The 23,829-nt window shown below is 35.8% G+C and overlaps 1 protein-coding gene across 1 annotated transcript in view; it reads left to right on the top strand.

Moving 5' to 3' along the window:
* Positions 1-23,829, top strand: part of plxnb1a (plexin b1a) — a 197,024-nt gene that overhangs the window by 140,627 nt on the left and 32,568 nt on the right. The window contains exons 21-29 of the mRNA XM_030139228.1: positions 1,992-2,235; positions 11,036-11,278; positions 11,400-11,576; positions 13,855-14,003; positions 14,087-14,187; positions 18,809-19,026; positions 19,615-19,793; positions 19,883-19,949; positions 22,476-22,622. Coding sequence (XP_029995088.1) covers positions 1,992-2,235; positions 11,036-11,278; positions 11,400-11,576; positions 13,855-14,003; positions 14,087-14,187; positions 18,809-19,026; positions 19,615-19,793; positions 19,883-19,949; positions 22,476-22,622 — 1,525 coding nt within the window. The remainder of the gene's footprint in view (positions 1-1,991; positions 2,236-11,035; positions 11,279-11,399; positions 11,577-13,854; positions 14,004-14,086; positions 14,188-18,808; positions 19,027-19,614; positions 19,794-19,882; positions 19,950-22,475; positions 22,623-23,829) is intronic.

Raw genomic sequence — 23,829 nt, forward strand, 5'->3', positions numbered from 1 at the left:
ACACGTACCGAACCGAACTGTTTCGGTACACACCTGTTCGGTTCGGTACACAGCTGTACCGAAACGGCACAGTATGATGAGAAAAAGAAAAGGGAACGAAAGACGTCGTTTGATGCGGAACTTTAGATCCGCGTAGGTTTCACACGGACATATTGAAGGAGCACACATGGACCCGAAATATGAAATAGCAGTTGATATAAGGTTAAAAAAAAAAAACAAATATGATGTGAACCTGGAAGGAAGAGACTGAAGACCCTCCACCATCAGTTCAGTCCAGTTTGGATCAGTTCAGGTTCAGGTGAAAGACAACAACGAGGAAAGAGACGTTAATAAGACGGACGTTGTTTGGCCCCTAGGAACTACGGTAGTTCTAAAACACACTAGCTCTGTCTGTCTGTCTGTCTATCACGCATGCTTTATAATAGACGAATAAATAGAACGTTGAAAGTACGTAAAGTTTCACTTTCGTTTCACGACAGCGTTCGTGACGTTAGTTATGGACCGCACCCCCAGGTATATAACTGCGTCCCCCCACCCCCCAGCTCCGACAAAAAAAACAAAACAAAAAAAAACATGCACACAGGCACACAACACAGTTTGTTCTCTGTCCTAAAATAAATAACTTCATTGTGTTGTCAGTGTTTCTCTTCAGTTTGTTTAAACAGAATACCAGTTTGTCCTCTTGTTAATGTTGCACTTCATGTGGAATTTTTTTGTTATTTTTATGCAGAATGTGAACTGACAGTACTGATTAGATTTTTCTTGTTTGTTCGAAACTACCTTTCAGGGAAAAGTGCAATACTAATGTTCAAAATACATTTAGTAATATTAATAATTTATTTTATTTTCTATTTGATTTGTAGGAGCAGAATTATATTATTCCTGTTTTTCTATATTCTATTGTCTCCAAAAATTGGGGGAAAAATGTTTAAAAAATTCATAAATGCATTAATAGACATTTTGAGGGGTTTTCTTTCTTCCCGTACCGAACCGAAAGAAAGAACGAACCGTGGCTTTGAAAACCGAAAACGTATCGAACCGAAAATTTTGTGTACCGTTACAGGCCTAGTATTAAGGCAGGCGGATTAAACTTCTTGTATCATTACAGGGAACCTCAACCAGGTGGTTCCTAACAAAATATCCCAGTGCATTGGTTGGTTGAACATTTAACCTGGTTTATACAGACTGATGTCTCGTGTTTCATACGTGGTCAGTTTCCTTTTTTTTTTTTTTTTTTTTTCGACTGATATGACTGTGCTTTATGCTGCAGAGACATGCACTCATGCACTAATGAATATTTGAGGGTTTTTTTCTCATGAATTTGCAACTTTAATTGAAATGTTTTGACTTTTTTCATTTATGAGTTTGACAAAATGTACAAACCTTTTACTGTAAATTGACAACTGATAATTTTCTTTTCAATTCATGACTTTAATATGTGAGATTTTTTTTTTTTTTTTTTTTAATTTCGTCTATTTCTGATTTTTTTTTTCCTTCAAAAATTAAACAATATTTCAGCATTTTCCTGTAAATTTATGACTTTAAAAGTGGAATCACTGGGAAAAATCTAAATCTTACCAAGTGTATTTTTCTCATTTCTAATAAAAATATCTCATCACACTTAAAAAAAAAGACAATCACCTAAAGAGGAACTTTTCAGTGAGATATAAGAACTTATTTCTAGACAACAGATCTGGAAAATCCTATTTCAAGAAATCTTACCAAGATAATTTTCCAGTTTCCTTTTTTAACCAATATCTGAAGAGAAATTAAACTTCAGTCATGTGTTGGAGGAGCTTTAGGTCAATCCGTGTCAAAAATACATCCATTTTGAAAGTTAAACCTCTTCAGTTTATGCTAAAGTTAAACCATGATTTAATCTGACATAAATGAATAATGATGCAACGACCAAAAAAAAAATGACACGAACAATGTTCCTTATGTGGATGAGGTTTAGTGACTGTACGGTTTTCCTCTTTATTCTTTTACAGCGGAGGCAGAATCATCAGAGTCTCTGGTCAGAACCTGGATGTGGTCCAGGAACCCAGAATACGGGTCACCTTGAGTCCCCCGGACACTCTACCCCCCAGAAGGAGGAGGAGGAGGAGGAGCGCAGGCAAGAGGTCCGATAGACCTGTGGGGGGGGCAGTGAACCACCAGGGCCCAGTGAAGAGATGGAGGAGGATCGTCCCAGAGGCTGAGTGTCCAGAGGGGGCGCTGTGTCAGGTCAAACAGGTACAGACCACTCAGTACAGACAGACAGACTTTATTGATCCAATCTGGGAAATTTCAGTGCAGCAACAGAATTTGACATAATAGAAAATACAATACAAGAGTAAATTAAAGTTGCAAGCAGCACTGGGCGGGACCTCGCACTCTGGCCCGGTTCCACCTCCCGTTACTATCGACACCTCAGCTCCACTCACACCTCTCTGTCCTGGGTCCAGCCCATGCCCTGTCATGTCCCTCCTTCGTTCATCCCTCTAGAACACCAGCCCCCCGCTGCTGAAACCACCATCACCTTTTAATGAGGCTTTTATTTTGAAAAACCCTACTGTGTTTTAATCAGTTTTTTCTATCATGCAGGTCGGATCAGTAATAGTAGTAGTAGATGTAGTCGTAGTAATAGTAGTCTCACACACAGACAGTTGCTATGGACTCTACAGGGTTGCTAGGTGATGAGAAGCATGGCAGATGCACCTGATCACCACTAACAACCTGTGGAAGACACATGGGTGTTCATGTTAAATTAACTACAAAACCACCTCTCAAACAAACTGCTATGAATCCATAACCGTACATCCTATCTCAACAGTTCTTGCTCGTGAGGCTTGTGGAGAGTCTTGTGAACGTAACGAAATATAATATGTGGGAAAAAAGTCAGAATTGAATAAGCATGGATTGTGCGAATGTGGAGATAGTCAACCATGTTAGCGAGACAAATTTAACATTGAATGAGTAAATGAGCGAAAAATCCAGTTTTTCCAACATTTTGATGTATAAATTGTTGCTGAAACCTCAGAAATGTGACAGTTATGAAGAGTCGTTTCTAGATTTTCTAAGATAAAAACCCAAGAGGATTTTCAGCCAATCAGCTGTCAGCATTCTGTCCCCTGTGTGTGTATGTGAGTTTCTAACATGGCTCCTTATGGATGAGACATGTTCAATTCAGTGAGGAACCACCTCTGAAACAAATTGATGTCAATCCATAACTGTACATGCTATCTCTAAAATTCTTGCACGTGAGGCTTGTGGAGAGTCTTGTGAACATATCGATGTATAATATGTGGACAAAAAAAAGTCAGAACTGAATAAACAGTTTCAGACTTCACAACTTTCAGGGTTTATAAAAAAAAGGCAGTTATTACAAAGTTGTGAATAATTTTTTTTGACAAGGGTTCACTCTATCTTTTGTTGCTATTTAGAAGCCAGTACAACAATCACCCTCAGATTAGATGATTTTTGACGTTTTAGTTTAAAAAGGCTAATTGCTAACTTCCTGTTGGAGTTAGTGCACGGGTGTCAGCGTATGATCTGTCAGGCTCAATAAGACAAAAATTTTGGCGTTCATTTCATGTCTTTACAACATTCCTACTGGCCTCTAGGGCTGTTTTTTTTTTACCTAAGTGGTGCTAGAGAGCACATTTTGTCACCTAAGGGGTTAATTTTTTCAAGTATTTTGCCAGATGTGACTTGTGCCAAATTTGGTGAGTTTTTGAACATGAGGAGGGGGTCAGATTCCAAATTAAAGTGGTGGTGGGAGAATAAACAGCCCTCTCCTCACTCTGTTAGTGAGTAGAACAGGCCCGTCCCTACAGGCTCGGTTCCTAAAAATACAACACAAGAACAAACACACTATACATTATAAATTAGAAGTAAGTACAAACAGAACTGGGTCTTCAGTTCATTGCAGGGCGACATACACAGACAAACAACCAATCACTGTCACATTCACACCTATGGGCCATTTAGACGAACCAAGAGAACCCAGAGAGAACCCACACAAACACAAGGGGAACATGAAAACTCCACACAGAAAGTCCCCCCTGTCAGACATTATATATGTAATATAAAAAAAAACATTTAAAATATCAAATTTAAGTGACTATAAATACTAAAGTAGCTCACTATATTACAGTAAAAATAAACTCAAAAACAACCTTCTTCTTTTTCTTCTTCTTCTTCTACTTCTGTTTTACTATCGTTATTTTTATTTATTTATTTATTTATTTATTTATTTTATTTTATTTTGCACGTCATAAAAAAGCAAGACTTTTTTTAAAAAAACATTCAAACAAGTAACGTCATTGTGCAGGAGAGGTTAGAAGCCAAAAAAGGCTTATATGAATACCTTCCCAGAAATGAACAATACACAGAGAAAAAAAAAAAAAAGAAGAAAAAATAATTTAAAATGCAATATAACTGAATTAATAAACTAAAGAAAAACAATAAAAATGCAAATCACATGACAAATAATCAAACCAAATGATATACAGCCTTACATTTTTTCATGAATTAGAGTCCTTTTCAGATGCTTTGTAAACAATGATAAAGATGTTGACTGAAGTTCAAATAATTTATTTTTAACCAAAAATAAACTCAAAAACCAACTTCTTCTTCTTCTTCTAATATATAATGAAATTATTATTATATAATAATAATTCTCATTTCTTTAAAGTGGGATTTCATGTTTTCAGTCATGGTTTTATGCGCGTACTTCTTTCATCACAGCCCATATTAAATATTCCACCCCCTACACATACTATGTCTAAGCTAATGTCTACATATATTAGCAAACATATTCACCAAATTATATTACTATTTTTTGATGCTGTGTGATTTTTGTGTGGCTCAAGTTAATCTGTAGAGCGTAAATTGAGCCCTGAAGTGTATGAAATTGGTCGTTCTGGTTGACACTTCCAGTTTTGAGATGTGAAGTCACTGTACACTGATAACAAAAATAATTCATCCACCTAGTTTGGAATCTTGTTTTCTCAGTTTTGAAGAGACACATCACTGGAAACAATGCCGTTTTTCATCAACATATTGTATGAATCCATCCGTGATTGTGTCACAGACCCTACAGGCCTGTCGAACTGAGGTTTTTTTTTACACATTTATCTGATCAACTCCTGTCCATTGTGTGAATTTTGTCTGTACTACATACAGGGGTTGGACAAAATAATGGAAACACCTTAAAAAATCAACAAAATATAATTTAATATGGTGTAGATCCGCCTTTTGCGGCAATTACAGCCTCAATTCTCCCAGGTATTGATTCATACAACTTGTGAATTGTTTCCAAAGGAATTTTAAGCCATTCTTCAGTTAGAATACCCTCCAACTCTTTTAGAGACGATGGCGGTGGAAATCGACGTCTAACTTGACTCTCTAAAACTGACCATAAATGCTCAATAATGTTGAGGTCTGGGGACTGTGCCGGCCATACGAGATGCTCAACTTCATTAGAATGTTCCTCATGCCATTCTTTAACAATTCTACCTGTATGGATCGGGGCATTATCATCTTGAGGTGAAGGTGTTTCCATTATTTTGTCCAACCCCTGTATTCAAACACATGTCCAAAGTCATCCCACATGGGACTGTGGTGCTTTGTGCATCCTGTCTCTGCATATGTGGACAGACTGACAATAAACACCTGTGATGTGCTGCCATCTGCTGGACAGTAACAGACACTACACACATATTGGAATAGACCAGGGGTGTCAAACTCATTTCAGTTCAGGGGCCACATTCAGCTAAATTTGATCTGCAGTGGGCCGAACCAGTAAAATAATAACATAATAATATAGAAATAATGTCAACTCCAAACTTTTCTCGATGTTTTAGAGCAAAAAAAAAAAAAGTAAATTTACATTATGAAAAGGTTTACATCTACAAACTGTCCTTTCAAAAGATGTGAATAACATGAACAAACTGAAAAAATAAGAGTCATTTTAACAATATTCTGCCTCAGTTTATCATTTACACATGTACATTATAACTTACAGATCACATCTGGATCTACAAATACACAAAACACTTAGTAACAGGCAGAATCTTGTTAAAATTGTACTTACGGTACTTCTCTTAAGACATTTCAGGTTGTTCATATTTGTTCAGGTTATTCACATTTTTTGCAAAATTATATTCTGTTTTAGCTTAAATACATGAAAGTATTTACATTTACAAAGAGAAAAAATTGGAGTTGTCATTATTTCTATGTTATTATGATGGTACTTCACTGAATCCTGCCCACTTGAGATTGAATTAGTCTGAATGTGGAACCTGAACTAACTAACAAATTTATCCCAAGGGATAAATTGGACCCTTTGGCGGGCCGGATTTGGTCCCTGGGCCGCATGTTTGACACCTGTGGAATAGACTTTCATGTTCAAAATACAAAACATGTGTGAAATAAACTACGGTTTTTGACACACTAACAGTTCCCCTCAGGAATTGCTTTTCATTATTTCATTGTTGTATGCTGTAATATGAAACATTAGAGAATCTATGGAATTGGAGTTTTACAGAGCATCACTGTACGTCACAGGTGCCAAACATACGGCCCGTGGGCTAAAACGGCCCACAGTAGGATCCAGTCTGGCCCGTGGGTTGAATTTGTGAAATGCCAAAATTACAATGAAGATATTAACAATAATTTTAGTTCAGGGTTAGGGTCAGGTGGGTCAGAGCAGTAAAATCCTGTCATAATAACCAACTCCAATTTTTTCTTTTTGTTTTAGTGCAAAAAGAAGTTAAATAACAGGAAATTGTATACATTTACAAACTATGTTCACAAAAAATGTGAATAGCCTGAACAAATACAAACAACCTGAAATGTCTTTAACCCTTTCATGCATACTGGTCACTACAGTGGACAGTTATTCAAAGCTGTTCTGTTGTATTTTCATGGGTTTTGTTGTTTTAGTTGCGTATCAGCCAACACAGTGGACACTTATGCATCATCCCAAACACTGTAATTCATACCATTACTGTAACTTTGCTGTTCTTGATAAACCTGATCTGCACTAACATGTTGAGTGTTGAAGGGGTGGGATTAAATAAATTATACTTCCTCCCACTCCTTTTAGAATGTGCAAATGAAGTCATGTATATGTATAAGTTTTTTTTTTGTTTGTTTTCTTCCATGACCTCTTACTACCTGTTTTATTTCTAAAGACTATGTAAGATTACTTTGTCTTGTTGCATATTCAAAATAACCTAAATTAAAAAAAAAACAAAAATCAGTTGCTTGTTATTGTTACTAAACTGCAATTAACTGTTTTTTTTTTTAACAAAAAAGTTTTGTTTGGTTTTATTTTGCACATTATTTCCATGAAGTGAGTAATGACTAGTATTAGAGTATGTTAAAATGTGAGAAAACAGCAGATTAGCTGCATTAAAAAGGTTTTTATTTCATAGTTTTCACATGATACATCAGTAAATCCATGTTTCTTTGCTTCAAAAATTAAATGCATGGTGTCAAACTGACATTTTTTTAAATCCATGAAAAATAGGTTCTTAAGAAAATTTTTGGTCACATTGTTTTTTTCATGCCTAAAGAGGAATAAAAACACTCAGGAAATAAATGTTGATTAAGGTTCTCATAATTCATGCATGAAAGGGTTAAGAGAATTAAGTGTCAATTTAACAGTATTCTGTCTGTTACTAAATGTTTTGTGTATTTGTAAATCCACTGTGATCTGTATAATACACATGTGTAAATGATAAACTGAGGCGTAATATTGTCAAAATCGCGCTTATTTTTCTTAAGACATTTCAAGTCGTTCATGTTATTCACATTTTTTAAATTTAATTATTTATTAATTTTATTGATTTGTTTATTTAGCAGGGACAGTACACATTAATGAACATTTCTGTAAATATACCAGTATTAGCAAAACAGCTATTTTTCAACTGTTGTCCCTTGGTAAGATGTAAAATAACAGCATTCATAAAATTAGAAACATTTTAAAAATGAAAACTACACCCACACATTACATAGCAATAGATCACATATACAGTATACACAGTTAATTTTTAAGTATTACTAAAACACCTAGAGAGACATTGGCGCATGGGCAGGTGGTCATGCAGCGCAAAACAGAGAAAACTGGATTCCAGTGATGATGAATATGAACATGAAGAATTTACCTGGTTGCGAGCAGCTCTTGTTAGTGAGGTGCAGTAGTACAGATTATCCGCACACATAGGAGAAAACATGCAACGTGCATCAGGAGACCTGCAGGGCTCTAGTGTGTACAATGCACTCCATTTTTTATACTGCACTTTGGTCCCTCCATACTTCACTTATTGTATTGAAGTGTGCTGAAACAGTAACCAATGCACCATTAATCCATTAGTCACATTACAGAAACAGGCAGTACGGATCATACATAAGGTTGGATTTCTAGAACACACTCATAATCTGTTTATTCAGTCAAAACTATTAAAAATCCATGACCTTGTAAAATATTATACAGCAATAATCTTATTCAAAGCATTCAACAAATTACTACCAAGTTATATACAAAAAAAAAACTTCACAATTCGGGAGATAACTCATAATCTGAGAGCTTTTGGAGACTTCACATTACCAAAATTTCGAACCACTCGTAAATGTTTTTGTGTGTCTGTATGCAGAGTGAAACTTTGGAACAGTCTGGACATCAAACACAAGCAATGCCAAAATATCCACTGATTTAAACTGTTATATAAACAGGTGGTCTGGTCCCAATACAAAGATAGAGGGTCCTAATATTTTGTTACATTAATATTCTGTCTTGTCTCATATTGTTTGTTCCTTGTTTTTTGTGTTTGTTGATTGTTACATATTGTTTGATTGCTGTTGTTGTTTGCTTTATTGTGTATTCATTTGTGTTGCCTTCAAGGATTTATGTATAAATGTATGTACTTATTTATTTATTTACTTTTCTGGCATGTCAACATGGGTGTGTATGTATGTGTGTGAGAGGATGATAAGCAGGGCCAGATTAACACTTCATTGTACCCTGGGCAACAATATTAAAGGGCCCCATCATCACAACCCCAGGATCCCTATAATCTGGCAAAATACAGAATAAATTCCAGGAATATATGTAAACATACCCCATACTTCAATATCTAACTATCATCAAATGCATTTTGATGTACAAATGTGTAAATGCTCGTAGAACTACAAGTGCACCACTATAGCCTCTTGTCAAGGCCACTGACTTGCATATGATGATATGAAAACAAAACACATTAGCATCAGAATAATCTAAAATTGATCCACTACATTAGAAAGAGAGGGAAGTGTCCTCCATTTTCACAAAAAATAAATAAGAAACCATTTCCAAAGTATCCAGTATTTATTTAAGAACACTTTTTGCCGACACAAATGTATTGAATCGTCAGAAAAAGCCCACAGACAAAACACAAACATCATCTGACAGAATCAGATAGGAATTTTAAACAGAAATCCCCTTGTCACCTCAGAATTCAACAAGAGAGTTAAAGTAAGTGCAATGTAAACATCTTGAAATCTGCTTTCTCTCAACAATAAACATATCTCAACATTTTCATGGAGCCACCACAAGGAAAAAATAAATATAATGCAGTATAATCTGCTAAAATAAACATTTTGGTCCCAGTTTAACTTTTAAACAGAAAACACATCACAGTTCAAGGCATGTCAAGGCAAGGGTTAAACATTTTAATACTAAATACTACATATACTAAATACTGTAAACATCTGGAAAACCATCAATTTCTTTCAAAGAAATACTTATCTGACCAATACAAAATTTGTATTCTAAATGATGGGGAAGTGCATGTTTAAATTTCTAATTTTTAATGTCCCTCTCCTTTTTTAATTTTCGTTTGGTGCTTCCACTTAGCTGCTTCTCCATGTTTGCAGTGTTTTGATTCGCATACGTCGCATATGTCGCGTAGTTCTTGACGTCTCACATCCCGCTCAGTGCACGCACGTTGATTTGCGTCACCGCTGATTCGCTTTTTGGACTGACCAATGAGGAGAGGGTCTCAGCTCACGGTCACAGACAGCAGGAGCAGGGTTTCTGTGCAGTGCAATGGCTCCGGGCAGCGGACAGTTTCATTTATAAGCAAAAGATAACCAGATATTTTCGTTATGCCTGAGCTACCCAGGGCCCTTCAGAGGTCGCGGGCCCCTGGGCAATTGCCCAGTTGCCCATATGGTTAATCCGGGCTTGATGATAAGTGAGAGTAATTACTTACAAAAGATCTAAGGGACTTGACTTTTCATATATTATACTGATAGGAAGTTAAAGGATACACTGCTGTGTGGAGCAGGGATGGGATTAAATAAATTACACTTCTTCCCACTGCTTTTATAATGAAGTCATGTATATGTATATGTGTAAGTTTTGTTTTTTGGTGTCGTCCATGACTTTTTACTGCTTGTTTTATTTCTAAGGACTAAGTAAGATTACTTTGTCTTCTTGCATATTCGAAATAAACTAAACTAGGAAAAAAAAAAAAAAAAGATGTTTCCATCTCAAATCAGCATGAACAGGACATCTTTTGAGATGTAGCCATGATGTGTCCCGATTATTTTTGTCCATAGAGTTTATAAACGTCAATATTTCCTTAAAATTTAATGGGAGATTTTTCCTCTTAAGTGAGATGTCAAGAAAGTAGATGGTTAGTTGTGGTAGAAAATTATTCATTACAGTCACAGCATGAAAAATATTTTTGAAATTTAGAGGTAGAACATTTAAAATCATAGTCATGGATTTAAAAAAAAAAATCAATGCTGAGAGAAATTAAGTAATCCCCCCCCCCCCAAAAAAAGTTCATTTGACCAGTTTTTAAAGGCAAGTTTGCAAATGTAGACTTTTTCTAATGTAATTTTACTTTTTTTACGCTAAAACATAGAGAAGAATTTGGAGTAGACATTAATTATATATTATTATATTATGTTATTATTTTACTGGGCTGAATGTGGCCCCTGCTGTACATCCTCTTTTCTCATAATTGATGTACTCCTACATTTTTGTTCTTTCCTCTAGTACGAGTCTGGCTGCACAGTAAACAGCTCCTCCCTCATCCTGTGTCCAACCCCAGCGGTGGGACCAGAGGCCAGGAGGGCCAGGGTCAAAGTTCACTTCCTTCTGGACAGCCTCCATTTTGACTTCAGCTCCGTCGGGAACGAAGCCTTCAGCTACGAGCCCAACCCGAAACTCTACCCTCTGAACCAGAACGACCGCAACAAACCCTACCACCACAAACCGGGAAGCATCATCTCAGTGGAAGTGAGTGTCCAGAACTCCCATCATCCTTCTGGTCTGGAAACAGTCCAGGCTGAAAACAGAGTTAGACTAGAACTGTCAGTAATAACAGTAAAACCTAATAAACCCATGTGTTTCCTTTAAGGGGGAGAACCTGGATTTAGCCATATTCAAACATGAGGTGGAGGCTCGGATCGGGGGCGGGGTTTGTTCGGTGAAGACGCTGACCCATAACCACTTGTACTGTGAGCCCCCGGCCCAGCAGCCCTCCCCACCAGCCAATCAGAAACAGGACGGTCTGGACAGTCTGCCGGAGTTCACAGTGAGTACACACAGTCAGGGTCTGATTTTAGTGACGTTTACAGAAGGTTCAAGAAAACAAATGATGTGCTTTAAAAGTAAGATTTAAGATGAATGGAATCACATTCATTCACATTAGATCAGGGGTCACATACAGCCTAATATGATCTAAAGTGGGCCGGACCAGTAAAATAATATAAATAATAGGATAAGAACTTTTAAATAATGTCAACTCCAAAGTTTTCTCTGTGTTTTTGAGTGAAAAAAGTAAAATTCCAAAATGAAAATGTTTACATCTACGAACCGTACTTGAACATAACATGAACAAGTATGAACCTGAAAATTCTCTAGAAAAGTAAGTGCAATGTTAACAATATTATGCCTTAGTTTATCATTTATACATGTACATTACAACGTACAGATCACAGTGGATCTACAAATACACAAAACACTTAGTAACAGGCAGAATATTATTAAAATTCCACATACTTCTCTTAAGACATTTCAGCTTGTTCATATTTGTTCAGGTTATTTACATTTTTTGTAAAAGGCTAGTCTGTAAATGTAAACATTATTGTGTAATTTAACTTTTTTTTTTTTTTTTTTTTTTTTTTTACACAAAGAGGAAAATTTGTTTTCATTATTTATAAGTTATTATGATAGTATTTCACAGGTCTGATCCACTTTAGATTGAATTGACTTAAAATTATTTTAACATCCTTTATTGTGAATATCTTCAGTGTAATTTTTATATTTCGTTTTCCAGACCTCGAAAAGTCTGGAATTTTGTGTGAAAGTATGGAAAAAAGTTTCTCTTATAGTCAAATTTTTAGAATATGCTCAAAGGCACATAATTTTGTAAGATGAATAAAAATACATCAGGAAAACGTATTAGTTAATTTCAGTTTTTTTTTTTTTAATATGCAACAAAACAAAGTGATCCTGCTTTAGTCGTTAGAAATAAAACAGATTGCAAGAAAACATGAAAAACTTATATACATGGAAAAAAAAAAGACTTAATTCACATATTTGAAAAGGAATGATATGTATATATGCATGCACAGGTAATTTTGATTATCAAATTAATGTAGTTTATATTTTATCATATTTATCTACTTTTTGTTATATATATATATATATATATATATATATATATATATATATATATATATATATAGAAAGAGAGAGAGAGAGAGAGAGAGAGACAGAGTTATTTATTTAATTATTTAAATATTTTCTTTCTTTCTTTTATTCTATTTTATAACTTTAAATTTTATTTTACCTCTTCCAAAGGGTAGGGAATAGGCGGGGGGATGGGTATGTTAGGATGGGTATTTTTGTTTACTTAAAAAAGAAAATAAAAAGATATGAAAAAAGGAAAGGAATGAAAGGAAGTGTGACTTATAACACTTATAAAACAGAAAAAAAAACTTGATATGATTTCACTAACTGGTCGGTACTGGAATGATTCTAGTGAAACTTGTTTCTGTGATATCCATGCACGTTTGTAATTTTCATAGGTTTTGAAAACGTTTCTGTCAGTAAAACATAGTTTACTGTGAATTATGCATCCATTCATTCATACATTTATTAAAATAAACTTTCCTACTTCACACAACAGGTACAATCTCAGCCAAAACAGTAGGCACTCAAGTATAAACATACATAAAGTCAAGGTCTTTGGGAAAAAAAATACAAGTTTGTGAAGATGTATGGAAAAAGTCTGGAATTTTTATTTGGATAGAGAGCAAGCACCCAGTATAACATGAGAAGATAATAAAATGTCTGATAGAATGTCATTATGAACATTTACAATTGTTTTTCATAATAACTGATAAAAAATGCAAGTCTGTTTTTTTTTTTATTTTTATATGTTTTAAAAATTATTACATATAATGATGATCATTAATGGCCAGATATTGAAAGTTCTTTCTGAAAAAGGTGCAAAAGAAGTGGCAAAATAGAGAGTTTCTGACACTTTTATTGCACATAAAAAGCCCAAAGAAATATAGGCGGCCTGTTCTAATGGTAGTTCTTAATATCCTTGAGACTTCAGTGGAGCAGTTGGTTACAAGCCGCAAATTAACTAAATAGAAGTAAATATTGATAGAATTCTTCAATAGTGGGGTTAGTAATGAGGACTTTTTATTTGGTTTCCGACTAGTGCTGGATCATTAAAAATCCACTGGACCTAAACCTTGTTGCTGTTCCTAACACTGACATAAAACAGGTGTTAATGAAGCTACGCAGATCTTGACCAACATGGACGTACATTTCTACTCTGTAACTGTGTTTTCCAGGTGAAGATGGGGAACCTGAACTTCTCGCTGGGCCGAGTGCAGTACGACAGCCAGGCCCAGTCCACGTTCCCTGTGGAGGCCCAGGTGGGGGTCGGGGTGGGGGCCTCCATCGTGGCCCTCATTGTGCTCATCATAGTCCTCATATACAGGTAAACCTATACTCATTCCTCAGACAGGTGTGTTTGAACCTCTCTGAATGACTGACCGAGTGTCTGGAAACTGTGTTGATCAGGAGGAAGAGCAAACAGGCCATGAGAGACTATAAGAAGGTCCAGATCCAGCTGGAGAACCTGGAGACCAGTGTCAGGGACCGATGTAAGAAGGAGTTCACAGGTACGAACACGACCTTTAAACAATACACTGGACTCCTATTGAGTCTTTAATTATCCCAGCCCCCCGAAGAAGGAAAGGCAAGGGGTATTGTTACCTACGCCAAAGAACAGCAGAGGTTATGTTTTCATCTGGGTTTGTCTGTTTGTTTGTCTGTTAGCAAGATAACTCAAAAAGTTAGGGATGTACTGTAGATCTAGAGAGACCACTTAGTGGAATAATGACAATTTTACTGAAATCCTATAAATCATACCCAAACAACAAGCTAATATCAAGACTGTACACCGAATTACAAAACATTAGGGCCAAAAATATGGTTTATATCAAAGAAAAGTGGGAAAAGGAGGGCAATTTTGAATTGACTATGGAAGAATGGACTAAAATACAAGACTAGAAGCACTCGGAGAGCGCAGACCTCCGCCAAGGCTGATCAGTGGCCCCCCCTGTGGGCCCCCCCACCCCCGATCACCACCAAAATTTAATCATTTCCTCCTTATCCCATTTCCAACAAACCCTGAAAATTTCATCCAAATCTGTCCATAACTTTTTGAGTTATGTTGCACACCAACGGACAGACAAACAAACAAACAAACAAACCCTGGCAAAAACATAACCTCCTTGGCGGAGGTAAAAATATATGGAAAAGTACATCTTCACTTAGTTGGAGAGAATTTGCATGGAAAAGTGTGATTCGCTTTTTTAGAACACCTGCACAAAAAGGTTTAAATGTATCATGCTGGAGACAGTGTGGGGTGAAAAAAGCTCATCACCATCATATTTTTTGGAGCTGTCCCAAATTATCTCCCTTTTGGGAAAAAATCAGGAATAGTATTGACAAAGTCATGAAAATAAAAACGCCTTTAAATTTTGAGAATATGTTCTTAGGTAAACGACCAGGTGGTATAAAAGGATTTTGTAAAACATATCTGTGGAATATCTTGTTGATTGCCAGCAAAAAAGTGATCACTAGGAAATGGTTGACAGACAAGACACCCTCGCTGGATGAATGGAAGGACCTTGTTAAAGAAATCGCTCAAATGGAAGAACTCACCTTTACACTAAGACTGGACCATGACATATTCAAGGAATGCTGGAGACCGTGGATAGACTTTATAAATACTTAAAAAAAAAAAAAAAAAAACATTCTTGATGCACATTGTTCAATTGCTACTCAATTGTTCTCTTTGTTTTTTTTTGTTTGTTTTTTTTGTTCATTTGTTTTTTGTCTTGTTTTATAAAAAAACAAAACTGTCAGTGTATTAAATATGTAAATCTTGCATTGTAAACCAAATAAAAACTTGAATTTAAAAAAAAAAAGTTAGGGATGGATTTTGATGACATTTTCAGGAAATCTTGACACTGGCACAAAGAACAAATGATTAAATTTTGGCAGTAATGGGGGTGTGGTTGATCTACCTTAGCAGAGGTCTGCGCTCTCAGAGTGCTTTTCTAGTTTTTGGTTCAGTTTGTTTGTTAACGCTCTAGCAGCAAAATTATTGGTTGTGTAGCAGCCCTTGGCATCAATGAAACGGCGTAGAGTTCGACTGGTGCAAATCTTTATTTCATCATCATGCACCGTGAAACTAAAACACAAACATTTGTACATCAGTGGTTTTACAAAGTTTACTAAGGTTACATTTTCTTTAGGCAAGGCAAGTTTATTTGTATAGCACATTTCAGCAACAAGGCAATTCAAGGTGCTTCACACAGGACATTGAAATAAAAGAAACAAAAAGAAACACATTTAAAACATTATAAAAGAAACATGTAAAAGGTGATTAAAAACAGCAAAACAACACATAAAATCAAAGAAAAAAAAAAAAAAAATAGAATAAAATAAAATAAAAATAAAAATACACATATTAAAGTAAGAGTTGCAGTGCAGAGTTTTGAAAAAGAATATAAAATTTAAAAAGTAAAAGCCTTTTAGTCAAAGGCATCAGTGAACAGGTGAGTCTTTAACCTGGACTTAAAAGAACTCAGACTCTCAGCAGACCTGATATTTTCTGGTAGTTTGTTCCAGATATACGGAGCATAGAAACTGAACGCTGATTCTCCATGTTTAGTTCTGACTTTGGGAACACAGAGCAGACCTGCACCAGATGACCTGAGTGGTCTGGATGGTTCATACTGGACTAGAAGGTCTCTGATGGATTTTGGGCCTGAACCCTTCAGTGCTTTATATGCTAGTAAGAGAATTTTAAAGTCTATTCTCTGAGAGACAGGGAGCCAGTGTAGAGACCTCAGAACTGGACTGATGTGGTCCACTCTCTTGGTCTTAGTGAGGACTGGAGCAGCAGCATTCTGGATCAGCTGCAGTTGTCGGATAGACTTTTTAGGCAGACCACAGAAGATACTGTTACAGTAGTCAACTCGACTAAAGATAAATGCATGGACAAGTTTTTCAAGGTCCTGCTGCGACATCAGTCCTTTAATCCTAGAAATGTTCTTGAGGTGATAGTAAGCTGACTTTGTAATTGTTTGTATGTGGTTTTTAAAATTCAGGTCTGAATCCATGACAACACCCAAATTCCTGGCCTGGTCTGAGGTTTTTAACTGAAGTGACTGGAGCTGCATGCTGATTTTAAGACGCTCCTCCTTGGGTCCAAAAACGACTACTTCAGTTTTTTCTCTGTTTAACTGAACTGTTTAACTGACTTTAAAAGCGCAGACATTACAAACAAGACATACTACTTATAATTAAAATTGTAATTTAATACACACATTTCAAACAAAAGAACAAAACATGCCACTACAACTACAGTAATTAACACATACCTTGCTCCGCCTACCAAGGGTGCAAACTCCTCAGTCATCCAGTGTATAACAGGTATGCGAACCAAACTGCGCTTTAACAACAAAAAAAACAACCCATTCCACATGACTGTCAAGCTTGATATTTGTTCAAAATAATGTGTCAAACAGATCAAACTCAAATGTTCTTTCTGCTGACCTCACTTCTCTGTTCAGCACAGTCCTGCTTTGCTCTGTGTGGCAACCCAAATGCATGTGGCAAAACAAGTGTGTGGCAATCAGCCTCATTATATCCCAAAAGGGGGTGTGGCAACAACAAAACAAAATATAAAATGGGAAGAAAATCCAACAGAAACCAAAAATAAATAAAAACAAAAAAAAAAAGGAAGAAAAATCCGAAATAATATCAAATCAAATCAACTGGCCACTAACAGGTTGAATTCATACCAAATTAGGTTTATAGATTGCCAGTGACCCAGGATAGATCTGATCACATTTTGTGAAAAGTAGGTCAAACTTCAAATTTTGAATGAATTTTTTAAATTTCTTTTTTTTTCCATTTACTTATAATGGGCGAAATTTCAAATGTCTGTAGCAGCAAAACTATTGGTTGAACTCACACCAAATTAAGTTTATAGATTGCCAGTGACCCAGAATAGATGTGGTTACATCTTGGGAAAAATAGGTCAGAGTAAAATTTTTAAAATCTTTTTTTCTTCTCCCATTTATTTATAATGGGTGACATTTCAGATGTCTATAAAAACATCAATTTTGTTTCAATTTATTTCAGACTTCGCACATATATAGAGGCAATTAATATGCTGACATCACCACACACATAGACATGATGACACCAGCTGGATCGATGTCAAAATAAGATATAATACGTGCAAGGGGCGGGGTTTGTTATGGTTGGTTCTACTTGTTCCCTCCGCCAAGGAGGTTATGTTTTTGCCGGCGTTGGTTTGTCTGTCCGTCTGCCTGTGTGTGTGCAAGATAACTCAAAAAGTTATTGATGGATTTGGATGAAAATTTCAGAAAATGTTGATACTGGCACAAGGAACAAATGATAAAATTTTGGTGGTGATCGGGGGGGCGGGTGATGTGCCTTGGCGGAGGTCTGCGCTCTCCGAGTGCTTTTCTAATTTATATTTTGACCTCCACCTTCCACCACTTGGCTCAGAACTAATCAGCATTTCCTCAACAAAAATAAAACTCTTATCCAAAATGTACAAAATCATTTCTAAACCAGACAGTACCATAACCTCACCTATAATGAAGTAGGAAATAGACTTATCAATTGCTCATGCTGCCGACCTCTGAAACCACATCATTCAAAATGTTTAATCCATGTCAAAAAAATGCAAATCTACAACTAATACAGTACAAAAAAAAAAAAAATCAATAAATATTAGTTGACCCAGTGCCACCGGAGGTAGAGTTAAAAAGTCCACAACATCAAATATTAATTTAAAAAAAACAAAAAAAAAAACACAAAAACAACGTTAAGTCGTGCAGTGACCTGGTGACATGTCCAGAATGTAGACCTGAATGACCCTCCAGAGGATTAAGTGGTTCAGGAAATGATTGAAAAACACTGTTATTTTGTTATTAAAGGTTTCATATTTTGCAAAGCCATTTTATTACAGTCCAACACAAACCATTTACAAAAACAAGGCTGTTTTTTCCTAAAGTTCTTTTATATATCTTGATTCAACTTGTCATATTTTCTTATTATTTTCCACTCCTGTTAGTTCAGTCATAGTTTTTATTAACAACTATAATGCTGCTTCAAAGCACCAAAATAATTGACAACTTTTGTATTGACATTACAGTAAATATGTGTTTGTTCTTTTCTCTGCTCCTTCAGATCTGATGACAGAAATGATGGACATGTCCAGTGATCTGGTGGGTTCAGGGATCCCCTTCCTGGATTACCGGGCGTACGCCGAACGCATTTTCTTCCCAGGCCACCAGGAGTCTCCACTGAGGCGAGATCTGGACGTCCCTGAGAGTCGGAGGCAGACGGTGGAGCAAGGCCTGATCCAGTTATCGAACCTGCTCAATAGTAAACTGTTCCTCACTAAGGTCAGTCTTGTGTTTTCTGTGACAGGAGCAGGTTTTTATGGTTTCATGCATTTCCATGGTCTCCCAACATCTGTGCATGCTTCACCCGTTTTAATTGTCTTTGTTTTTAAACTGTTGTTTTTATTTTTAAACTGTTTTTATCTGTCTTACTTATTTTCTGTTTTTATTCTCTGTATTTATTGCCTGTACCACTTTGAGATTTTTAGATAAAAATGTAAAGTGCATTACAAATAAAATGTATTATTATTATTATTATTATTATTATTATTATTATTATGTTTTTAGCAGGTATAACAGTGTATATACTTATATACATAACAATAATAATAATAATAATAATAATAATAATAATAATAATAATAATAGGAATTCATATATGGACTTTAATTAGTTGAATTATCCTCCAGTGTAAGTACCACCCACTTCTCATTCAAGTCGGTATTGATTTGTGATAGAACATGTCGGTGAGTTGCAGTGCCACTGGTCCTTTTTTTTTCATCATCGGCTATTACATGAAAAAAAAAAATTACTTAGGCAGTCATGCTCTAAGTCTTACGTTGTGTATATATTCTATGTTTGTTCCTGTAGTTCATCCACACTCTGGAGGTCCAGCGGACGTTTTCGCCCAGGGATCGGGCCTACGTGGCCTCTCTGCTGACTGTAGCTCTGCACGGTAAACTGGAGTACTTCACCGACATCCTCAAGACTCTTCTTAATGACCTGGTGGAACAGTATGTGGCCAAGAACCCCAAACTGATGCTCAGGAGGTGAGGCTACGTCACATTTGTCATATTTCATAGTGAATCCAAGCATCGACTGTCATGAATCATTACATGTCGTCTTTTTTTTTTTTCAGGACTGAGTCGGTGGTTGAGAAGCTGTTGACAAACTGGATGTCCATTTGTCTTTACACCTTTCTGAGGGTATGATGAAGGTTTATTATGTCTATTTCTTACACCTTTTCCTTCAATAGATCATTGTGAAAAGTGGTCCAGATGGATTCAGAGCCTTAGAGGAGGGTGAGGAGGAGCTGAATGGACAGATGTGGACATGAGACAGGAGAAGTTCAGGGGCGTTGAATCCTTATTGTCATCAAACATCAAAGTGTGTTGAGTCCTGTCCCTCACATGTTCACGAACCCCAGAAATACACAGTAACATGAACACACTCATCACTTTATTAATGCACCGTTGATCAAATTACATCAGAGTTTTAATAAATGCTGCAGTGGCGGAGGGGATAAAACATCAGCCGTCACATTGTTAGCCTCACAGCATAATTATCTAAGTCAGTGATACTCAAAGTGTGGTCCGCGGACCACTGCGCCCCCAAGTGGTTCACCCAGAGGATGTCATACAAAAGTCAAATTTATATCACAGCTAAAATTTACTTAGAGAGTCAAATGAGTGGCCATTTTTGTCAAAAAAAAAAAAGTTGTAAGAAATGCATAGAACTGTGTTGAAATAATGCTAATACATTTGTGCACAGACTACTGATATTATTTGACAGTGGAAGCTATATTTTCAGAAATATTGGATTTTGAATATGGTATAATAGGGTTAGGGTTAATATGGTATAATAACCCTAACACCTGACGGGGGGGGGCATTGAAATTCATAAATTCAGTATAGAACAGAATATAGCATAGAATATAAAATAACACAGAATATAAGAAAATAAATTAGAATAGAATTCTTAAAATAGCATTAGAAAGAGCATACATAACTGGTAGATGGACGTGACAGTGGACGGACGTGACATTACCCATGATGCTCTGGTCAGTACCAGTACTTTATTAGTAATAAACTTATAGACTTACTATTGCTAATTCTCCTCTTATTCCTAAATGTTAGTATTGTAGATCTAAAACAATAACAGCTGACACAAAAACACAAAATGTGGCAGTGGACGGATGTGACATGGTTGTTACAGATCCCATCATACTGATGCTCAGCAGCCATGTCACCGTTTCCACAAATGATCCCTGTGCAAAAACTAGGATCTGAATTATATATTGTATAGTTTATCATCATACTAAAGAGTAAATAACAATATAGTATTGTTATTTCTGTATAAAAATGCTTATTATTAGAAAACTGTTGATTTAAAAAGTGACGTGTGACATTCTTAATGTATGTATTGGCGTAACATAAGCAGGATGGATCAGCACCATACTCCATATTGAACCTGAAAAAATAAAACATATGATATGTAGGACAGAATCTTGTAAGAAAAACTGGGGAATCTAAAAGAATAGAATATTTGTTTTTCAGGTAAATTCAGTTCAAATATAACTTGGCCATTTGTGACATGAAAATATAGCATTAATTGTGATGAAATTGGACATTTTTGAGCTGAAAACATAGTTCATATGACCATCAACATGTTGCAACAGAACTGAAATCCTGTAAATTTGCGTAAGTTGCATTTACCAACACAAAGTTCCTTTGGGGATTCACTTCTATTGATTTCTTATGCACAAAGACAGAAATAAGACCTCTAAGCAAATTTTAACTAATCAGTGTTTCTCAAATCACCCTCATCTGACTTATTTCTGAGTAATTCTGCAGGAACATTAGTGTACATGGTTTATGTGACCGTAGGAATTCCATGTGTCCAAAAACTAGTCCAGATACAAACTGACAAACACGGACAGCATGAAAAGGCGTACAGTTTCACCTTCAAACAGACCTAATACAAATGAATAGAGCCAAATTCTAATAGTACTCTAATAAATTCTTTACTGTGTAAATTTATTCACACTTCTATATAAAAAATTTATTGTTGGTGCTGTTGCTGTCAAGCAGATGCTAGTTGGAAACTGTTAATCTGAATATTTACCAAGATACTAAGATAATTTTCACTTGTTCCATTGGGAGATTTTTTTTGCTTGAATTAGGCAAAAAAATCTTGAATTAAGCAAACAAATTTGCCAATTTTTGCTTGAATTAGGCAAAAAAATCTTGAATTAGGCAAAAAAAATCTTGAATTAAGCAAAAAAAAAAAAAATTTGAATCAAGCAAAAAAAATCTGCCAATGGAGCAAGTGAAAATTATCTTGGTAAGATTTCTTGAAATAAGATTTTCAAGATTTATTGTGTGAAAATAAGTTCTTATATCTCACTGAAAACTTAATCTTTAGGTGATTATGTCTTATTTTAAGTGTGATGAGATATTTTGACTAGAAATGAAAAAAATACACTTGGTGAGATTATGACTTTTACAGTGTACTGGAGTACAATCACATTTATTTCTAAACAGTGTTACATCTAATTAGTTCCTCCCCTGGTGGGAACATTACCTTGACTGCACCACCCCCACTGAAGCCAATACCAGTGTAATCCACTCAGTCATCCACAGACCAGCGCTCACAACACGGAGCCAATGACACTTAAATCCAATCCACTTCTGTTGGGACATCATTGACCTCCTGTCTTTGTCCTCGGCCAGGAATCAGCAGGGGAGTCGTTCTACATGCTGTTCAGGGCCATAAAGCACCAGGTGGACAAGGGACCCGTGGACGCCGTGACAGGAAAAGCCAAGTACACACTGAACGACAACCGGCTGCTACGAGAGGACGTGGAATATCGCACACTGGTGAGAACACAAACATCTTTACACCGCAGTCAAACTCATTTATAGGCTTTAAATCAACTCTATGTACAGTTTTCGGATGTTTTCTTCACTCCTGTCTTTCCTTTTTGTTTGTTTTCGGGTAAGACCTCAGTCTGATTTTCATAAATGCAATATATTTGGAACAGCTCGAGTGAAATTCTCCAAATGTTGGCACAATCGCTGACTTGGACACAAGGAGGAAGTGAGCAGATTTTGGTTTAAAGTCAAGGGCTCAGTGACAAAACAGAAATATTATAATAATATGGCCATAACTCATGAATTCCAGTGTTAATTATTGCAAATTAGGTAATAGGATATAATTGAGCGACGCCATTTTAGATGCAAAAGGTCAAAGGTCAGTCAGTTCTCAATATATTCAACTTCTGGTTAGAACCTATTTTTATTTTATGTACTGTACTTTCCGGGACTATAAGCCACACACACCCCGTCTTCAACGTCTCAAGCTTACGTGCAGCAGCTCTATTTCCTCCTTCGTCATCTGGATCGATTGTTAGCCCAGAAAACATAAATTATCATCATTTTAGAACTGCGGGTTCACAGTGTGTGGAAAAAAGTAGCGGATTATAGACCAGAAAGTACAGTATTTATTTAACCTTTATTTAACCAGGTTGGTCCCATTTAGATGGGGGTTCTCTTTTTGAAGGGAGACCTGGTCAGGACGGCAGCGATACAGTCATGTCATTACAGTTTACAATAATAAAAGCATTTGCAAACACAGAAAAAACGCGTACAATCAGTTGAAACATTTACAGACCAACAGCTTTGATTCCAGAGTTTTAACACTGTCTTTAACCCTTTCATGCACGAATTATGAGAACCTTAATCAAATTTTTTTCCTGAGTGTTTTTATTCCTCTTTAGGCATGAAAGAAACAATGCGATTGAAAATTTTCTTCTGAAAAATAAATACAAATAAATAAATTAATTAAAAATAATTAAAAAAAAAAAAAAAAAATACATAAAAAAAAAAATAATGAAAAAAAAAAAAATTCTTATTAACCTATTTTTCATGAAGTTGCAAAAATGTCCACTCAGCTGGACACCACACGTTTAATTTTTGACACACAGAAACATACTGATAACATTACTGATAAATTGTGTGAAAACTCTGGGGAGGGCTTGTAATTCTGGGGGTTTATGATCAGGAGAGATCTACATAATGTTACCAA

The sequence above is a fragment of the Sphaeramia orbicularis genome, chromosome 7 (genome assembly GCF_902148855.1).
Source record: "Sphaeramia orbicularis chromosome 7, fSphaOr1.1, whole genome shotgun sequence".
Lineage (NCBI taxonomy): Eukaryota > Metazoa > Chordata > Actinopteri > Kurtiformes > Apogonidae > Sphaeramia > Sphaeramia orbicularis.